General features: G+C 39.2%; 1 protein-coding gene across 4 annotated transcripts in view; it reads left to right on the top strand.

The window, feature by feature from the left end:
• si:ch211-186j3.6 (neural-cadherin) overlaps positions 1–8,604 on the top strand; it is a 482,505-nt gene that overhangs the window by 403,464 nt on the left and 70,437 nt on the right. For all 4 annotated transcript variants that reach the window (XM_036211377.1, XM_024294975.2, XM_036211378.1 and 1 more), the window contains 2 exons: positions 143–407; positions 8,077–8,257. In XM_036211377.1, the coding sequence (XP_036067270.1) occupies positions 143–407; positions 8,077–8,257 (446 nt within the window). The remainder of the gene's footprint in view (positions 1–142; positions 408–8,076; positions 8,258–8,604) is intronic.

Genomic DNA, 8,604 nt, shown 5'->3' on the forward strand with positions numbered 1-8,604 from the left:
CGTTAAGGTGGCGGTTCAAGGAGGGGTGAATCTGATTTCTCCTCAGTAAAACTATTTATCACATTTTTTTAGTTGTTTTAATTCTACAACCTTCATTCACTTCATGAAGTGCTGAAACCTGAGAACTTCTTCCTCTCTGCAGATCTTCCAGGGCCTCCTGTGTGTTTTCTACAACCTCGGCGACGGCGACTTCAACCTGACCCTGCCGAGCTATCGCCTTGACAACGGCGAATGGCACGAGGTCTCTCTGGATCGCCATGACAGCGACATGACATTGAAACTGGACGGAGGCGGGGGGCAGCGGGAGGTGACGGGATCGAAAGGAAGAAGTCGGGAAATCCTGGTGGACCAGGGTGCGGTGATGCTGGGGAACACCTTCTCCCCGGGGGTCAACAAGAGCTTTCAAGGTGGGTGAGGGACAAAACAAGATTCTTGACTTGTTTCTGTTTTTTCTCTGATTTATTTGTGTTATTGGAGTTCAAGTTAGTTTTATAAGTTAAAAACAACACATTTTGCAGGTTTGAATGAACGTTGCTTCTTCATAGTGCGATTCTTGATTGAGTTGAAGTGACGATGTTCAGATATTCACCTCGGTTTACTTTGATCGCCATTCTTCAGTCAAACATGGAGAGTTATGGTGTTTGAATGAGAGTTTCAGCGTTAACACAAGATCCTAGAACAAATGAAGTGAGAGGTTTTGGAGGGTTTGATCCACAGACTTCATTGTGTTACAGTCAATCATTGAGCCTCTGTTTAACTCTGCTGAGACTGATGGAAGAAAAGACAATCAGTTCAAAGACGTGCCGAGATTTTTTACTGGATCTGCTCGTCTTACTTTTACTGACTTTTATTTAGTCTTTTTTATTATTTTAAAATGATATTTTGTGTCATAACTCAATGGTCTCCAACCTTTTTCAGACCACGGACGGGTTTGATGTGAATATTTGTATGGACTAACCTGTAAGAGGCTAAAAGGTTATTTTTTAGCCTCCATTTCCCTTAACTTTATCTTCATCCACTGTGAAATATCTGCAGCTGCTTTAAACTTTATTTGTTTACCAGATTTGATATAGTAACCATTAAAATGTGATATAGATTTTCCCCTAAAGTCCCACTCCAACCAATTTTTTTTCATTTGTAGAATCGTTCCTAATTATGATTTTGATGTTTTTAGCCAAAATCATAAACATTTTCTCGTTTTTTAAGACTTATTTTTGGCACAACAGCAGTAGCTCATTACAGTTCTGGTTTGTGGGCGGGACTTTTCGCTCGTAGCAACCCCTCCCCCTCCCCGTCTGTTTGCACGCTCAGGCGCTAGCTTATAGCTTCAAGATAGCATTAGCGGTGCAACAATAACAACATTGGATCATTACAGTTTTGGGCCAGAGGTCAGCTCGGACGAGGAAAATGAAGACCTACATGGATGTCGTCGATGTCGACATACTAGGAAATACTCAGAAATGTCGTTTTAATGGGTATTAGTAGGTATTCTACTAAGAAAAATGCTATAAGAACATGTTTAAAACACAAATAAAAGACCATTTTCATTGGATTGGATTTTTAACCCGTAACTGTCATAGTAGATGCTAAAAAACAAAAATCAGACGCCAACTTTGGTCTCGTCCAACTTCAAAGTAAGATTTAAAAAAACAAACAAACCAAATGAGACTTAAAACTGGTATTTTCCAAATATAATTCACATGGTTTCATCGTTTGAACAACTTTGTCAGCAACACATTTGTAACATTAGACAGCCAGTGTTATTTGTTAATGGTCTGTTGCAGTAAATTCATATTTGGAATAAAGACTCCTGGTTTTTGTCTGCTATAGCAGAAGCCAAAGCTCTTCTTCTGTTTCCTGTTTTCTGCTAAAAGAAACTTTCCAAATACGTTTATTTTTTGTTGACTTTGCCAGCTTGGTGGTTTTAATTTAGCGGTCTTTGCAGCCGCTTTAAGAAAGTAGCAGATGCATTTTCAACACGTGACCGAGCGACTGAGTCGGACATGATGGAGAGAATCCAGCAGTTTTTCAAAATAAAACTTCATTTAGAATCAGATTACAAATAAAATTGAAAAAAATGAAGTTTTTTTTTTTCTGTGACATTATAACAACTAGGGCTGGATGTCGCCAATCGTTTCTAAATTTTGAGTTTATACTTTTTACACATTTGAACACATTTGTTTAGAAATACATTAATAATCTATATATGTGTTTTGAATATATTCACATTACTCTGATACAGTTCACATACTGTAAAAAGTATTAGTGAAATAATAATGAGATTGTTATGATAGATTCTCAAACAGAGAAGCTCCAACAATTGTTATGTTTCTCCTGGAGGGCGCCTCAGTTTGGCCACTAGGTGGCGATCGCGCTATAGCTTTACACCTTATTCCAGCAGAAGAAGAAAGAATGAGCAAAAAAACAGTGCTTTAGACCATAAATAGTTCAAATATTTCCTCAAAAGAGTTTGGAAAATTCCTGCCTGTGAGTTTATGTTCATTTAGTCAGCAATGCATGTTTAGCATTAGCATTAGCATTAGCCGTTCTATGGGAAATCCCATCATACGTTAGCATGACTTTAGCATTATGCGTTAGCTCGATCTCTACTTTTATGGATCGATTTGATCTATTAAGCTGAGATCGATTAATCAATCGTTGGGGTCCCCTAACTGACAGAGAGGCCCCTCTAAACAAACAAAATCATCCTAATTAATACTGTAAACAATTATTGTTATTGGTAAGGGTGATACATTTACTAATATAAATATATTCTAAATAAACTCTTTAAAATCTGACTTCATATTTAAATGTGGTTACATGGAGGGGATTAAATGATGAACGTATAATTTAAATTGCTGTAACCTGACAACAACACAGCTGCTGGTTAAAGTGTAAAGTTTGTGAAATAGATTATCAATCAGAAACCTCAGAGGAATGACCCAAATCCCAGTGGTCTGGATGTGTCAGAATTACAGGAGGAACTCTTGCTGCTGTAATTGCAGCTAAATTGGCTCCACATGGTATTGATTCTGGGGGCTGAAGAATAATCCACAAAGTTTTGGTTTTGCTTCTTTGACAGTTTGAATGATGCGTTTTTTCACAGAGGAAAGCGTGTTATTCAGAGAAAATGAACTCTAATTATGTGTTTGTGGTTCCTGAGGCTCCAACAACACAATGTATTTCAGTTTCACATCACTCTCTCGTTATAAGTGAACTAACTCAAGATTGTTCGTATTTAGAGCTACTGGTTTGCTGACTGCGACCGTTTGACCTGAAAGTTGAATGATTCCTTAAAGAAACTAAAGATAGATTCAGGAGACAATAGCTTCAAACACACTCCGTAAAAGGACACATCAAACAGTCTGTGCAGAATGTTCCGGCAGGATTCTTAAGTGAGTGTGAAGTTTGGATTGAATGCGACGTGTTTGATGTGACAGAGTCAAGTGAAAAGCTCGCCGTGGCACTGAGGGCACGTGAGGCTGCCTAACAAGAATTCATTTACAGACGCCAGAAAAAGATTCTTTTATCTGCTCCCGAGCTCTTCGTCAGGAGTCGCTTCCTGGCGTTAATGAATGATTGACATGACTCTTTAATGACTGATTCAACGCCACGCATGACGTGCGGCCGTCCTCACTGCTGCCTGTGTTCAGGGAGAAGTTTTCAGTGTGGAACAGAGAACTTTGAACAGGTGAAGTGCGTGGAAAAACACCTGCATGTTCGGGTGTATAAAACTTACCATTTAGTAAAAAAAATCCAATTTATGCTTTAAATTAAGTGTCATTTCTGATAGAAAACGTACTAATTTGTATTAAATATGTTCAATGAAAGACATTTCATACATACAATTCTTAACATCCATGATTATCAACAAAGTTCTCTTAACCCCATTCATCAATATGAAATGTTTATAATAATGTAACAAAAACAAATGCCAAATTTAGACATTTTTGAGGAAATGAAGGACAAAAAGGACAGATTGTTCACTCAGCAGACATCAACCTTCTGGTAGAAACCAGAAGACAACGAGGAAGCTTCTCAAAGTGACGCCTGGTTCACACCGGACGAGGAAACACTGCGAGCGGCGCCGAACGGAGGTCGATTCCATTCTGCGCCCTTGTTAACCTAAAGCATGTGTCAAAGCCAAGTTAATTCGATCATAGAAAAAAAATATGCATGAACATTTTCTGTCTATGGGTTCACTTAGCCATCTATAGGACCTCGATGGTTAATGCCTCGTGCAGGTTTGGTCATTTTTACCTGCAGACATCCCATATCCACCATAAGGGCAGTTGGGACTAAAGCTTTACTAACAACTAGAATGTGGTGATTTTTATGCCATCACAGGTGTGTCCGGAGTGTGTTCAACTTCTATTATCTCTTCGATACTCCACCACAAGTGTTCCATTTTCATGACGTTCTTGAGGTGGCCATACGGGTTTCAGGAGACTGTGAGATACACCTACGTTCCCCTTAAGATGCGTCCGGTCCTACTGTAGAGGATTCCAGAAACCTTCATTTTTCCTTGTTTTAAGGTCTATGTCATATTTGCTAAACCAAGAAAGGAACAACACTTCTGATTGTTTGGATGTCCCTAGCATGAATTCTGAATCATCTGGATCGTTTGAAGGACTTTGGTTGTCCTCTCAGGTCTCCGACAAATCCCCTCATCCGTCACTCTCCCAGCAAACCGAAGCTAATAATTCACAAATTCCTCCAAATCAGGTACAAAAAAATCCTGTCGGTGAAGCCTGAAAAAATGGCCACCAGTTTGATGTAACCGAAGAAGCCTCTCTAATGAGGAGTGAAATGTCTCCAGGAGCCCAGACAGAAGCCGCGCTGCCTTCTGTTCAAACACTTAAGGAATCTAAGGAAACATTCTGACATTTGAAAAAAAGTGTTTGATATCTGCGAGAGGAAGAGGTCAGAAGTGGAAGATACAAGCGCAAAGTGAAAGAGACTGAGAGCTCCCTGGAGTTAGACAGTGAGAAATGTAGACAGCGGTGCCTCGGGCGCTGAAGAACAATGCAGGACTTCTTCCTTAATTGATTTTAAAAGCATTTCCTTTCACATGGGCCGAGGTGATGCATTTTGGCAGCCAGAGTGGGAGCCAGTGTGTCCACGGTTGTTTGTTAAAGCATTTTACTTTAGTTCCATTTTCTTTTCAAAACTTGACAGAGAGGGAACAAAATTTTAACTAAATATGTCAACTGAGTCATTAAGCTAAAAGGCGCTTCAGAAGTCAGAGTCCCGCTTTCAAACGTTGCTGGTTTGAAGGTGGAGGATGCCCAGGAGGGGATGGTCCTCGTTACAGAGGAGAGCTCTGCACTTTAAAGGAGCCAGACAGCCGTCCCCCCGCCGATGATGCAACGGAGCACAACAAAACCTAAAGTCGGGAACTTTTCACACTCGTTTCAGATTACATCATACTCTATGTATGATCACTCAGCTGGAGTCTCATCCATCAGCAGGACTTTTTGTCCTGCAATGTTTTAGGGTTTGAAGCTGCTTGTAAATGTGCTCATAAAGAAAGCTTTCAGACTAACTTACACCATCACTCTGAGCTTCAAGTCCCCTGGTGTTTTGAAAAAACCCTTTTTTGAGTTTTAACATAAATACGCTGATGTATTTGTTATTTTTCCACGATCAACCGGTTGCCTTTTAGCAGTTGTTTCCACTAATCACCACTAGAGGACGCTGTATTCTTCTAACAGTGCCAGAAGAAGAAGTGTCGTCCAAAACAAACAAGGAGGAAAATCTGATTGTTTTCTTCTTGAATTTAGATTTTTGTCTCATTTTCATCAAAGCATTATTATTCTTGTATTTATTTTCTGTCAAATATAAAAGTCCGACTTATATTTGATTTTCTTCTTCGTGATTAGACGTTTTTTCCTCGTGCGACTTTTACTCTGGTACGATTTATAATCCAGAAACTATAATCATCTGATTGAGTTGGAATCTAAGTGAAACTTGTTGCTACTCTTTTTTTTGTCGAACTCATTATTATCAAGGACAATACGATGTGTGACTACTGTGTTCTGCATCCTGATTGGCTGTTGACTTTGTCAATCAATCATCTGTATAGAATGTTTTCAGTTTGACAAATTTACAAAAATCTTTGATCATGATCAGATTTCTATGAAAGTTTGAACTTTAAGAGTTTAAATAAGTAAGAAAGGTGTGAAAATGTTGATGTCTGAGAGTGTATACAAATGTAAGGTTGTATTTTTACCCCCTAAAACATCAGTCGTCCTTCTTTATGGATTTAACTTCTCCATGAAATGAGGGAACGCTGTATTTTGGATTCAAACTTTGGAAACTCTCCTGCAAATGTTGCTTTTTGTTTGTCTCCTGCACTGCAGTCTGAAAAAACTTCCAAACAGTTGGAAACTCCCTAAAAATCTGAGATTCGTTTTGTCTTGAAAAGCTTTAAAACATATTTCAGTCTCCAGCATCTCAGTAAACACACTCTGAAGGAGCAGCAGAAACCAAATGAGTTCAGACTCCTTCTCTGTTTATTTGCCATATCAGTCAGAAACAGAATTAGTGAAAACCTGATCCCATAAAACTCTGATAAACTGTCATGAATGGAGATTATTTTGGTCATATTTATATACTTTTATCCTCTAAACCTCCCTGGAGATGGTTGCTTTGAAAACTTCTGATTCCAATCCTCCTTTACCTTTCTGCTTTTACCTTCTTATTTCATTAGCCTTTTTCCTCAAAGATAAAAGCAGTTTTAAAAATATCACTGCGACCTGACCCCGACTCGGGTTTCTAAAAACAAATTGACAGAAGTAATTGTGATTCTTGTCAAATGTATCGAGCAGATCTTCACTTTGTCATCTCCGTTTAGTTAGAACTGGTTTCTGCAGCGTAGACGTTGGTGCTTAACTGAAGCGTCTGGTTCCTATGATGATTGAAATTTAAGAGATTCCTTAAGGTCAAAGGTGATAGTTGAGAACATTTCTTGACAAAGGAGAGAAAAGAGAATCATTAATATTTAACTACAGAATGAAATATTTACCTTGTCGGATGAGCTGTTCATCTGAAATATACGTGTTAGTGTTCTGTGTGCGTCTGCTTCGTTAGCAGTATTTCTGCAGAACGCTGCTCGTGTTTGAGGCTGGATCTTTATCAGTTTGCTTTGCAGGTGTGAACGCTCACACCAAACTGTGGTCCTGATCCGATGAAGTGTGCCGCAGAACCAAAACTAAGAGCTCTAAACAATAAGAAGAACAAGGAGCAGAGATCCAGAAAGTTAACATCTGACGAGACGTTTTTAATGAACAGGAGAGGTTTAGGGGGTGGATGAGTTCAGGATTACAGCGGATTATCGATGTGGACAGAAACTGTGGAGAGACAAAAGCATCACCCCGATTTGTACGTGCATGATTCTAGATTTGTAACTCGTACAGTAAATTTTGTTTATAAGTACAAAAATTAAGACATTATTAAAAAGATACAATTTACAAATAGACAAATTAAAATTACATCAGTTTGAAACTGGCTATAAACACACAAATCTGTAACCATTACGCACAATTCGCTTGTTATGGACACACAAAACCGCATAAACATAAAAAACCTGATGTAAGACTCTTTTTACGTCTCTAAGTTACGCACAAATCAAGAATTAAACACGCACAACTCGCACCAAAAGTTACACACTAATCAAAAGTTACACACTAATCAAAAGTTACACACTAATCCAAAGTTACTCACAAATTCAAAGTTACTCACAAATCAAAAGTTACTCATAAATCCAAAGTTACTCATGAATCAAGAACTACACAAATCGTGGTGAAACCATTTTCTCCCCATAAGAACCGGATGTCCTTTTCTCGTTCTGGTCCAATAACTCATAAGTTCTGCACAACCACCTGCGAAAAGGGAAAGAATTATTGCAACGCTCCAATTTTTGATGTACTGAAACATCAAAATGAGCCGAGTTTAAGCTAAAAATAAAACAGAAAGATTCCTCAGTGATTCTACTGATGAATCTGACTCTGGTTTTAATCTTGTAAACTTCTTTGTTTTCTTCCTTTCCTTAACTCTCTCCTGCGTTTCCTTCAGGCTGTTTGAGGGATTTGCGTCTCAACGGACGCTACATGCCGATGGACAGCAAGCCCAGAGACGGGGTTTCCCTGGTCAGCCAGCAGGGGCTCTCCGTTGGGTGCTCATCTGACTCCTGCAAGAGAAACCAATGCAGCCCCCCCTTTACCTGTGTGGACCTGTGGAGAGTGCACGAATGCAGGTACGCACAGACTCGTGCACGTTTAAATGAAGCAGATCTAACAGACATTAAGCTGACAGCAGCAGCTCAGGTCTGATGTTGACGTTTTTGGATTAAACATTGGAGGGTAAAGCTGCCACCGCTCAGTTTCACACAACAGAAAGTGAACTCAGCGTTCTTCACAAACCAAAACATCTGATCAAAAAACATAAAATATTGTATTTGCAGAGGTGGGGACTCGAGTCACATGACTTGGACTCGAGTCAGACTCGAGTCATGATTTTGACGACTTTAGACTCGACTTGGACTTTCCTACCTCTGACTCGTGACTTGACTTGGACTTTGATATACATAACTTGTGACTTGAC

The sequence above is a fragment of the Oryzias melastigma genome, linkage group LG3, assembly GCF_002922805.2.
Source record: "Oryzias melastigma strain HK-1 linkage group LG3, ASM292280v2, whole genome shotgun sequence".
Lineage (NCBI taxonomy): Eukaryota > Metazoa > Chordata > Actinopteri > Beloniformes > Adrianichthyidae > Oryzias > Oryzias melastigma.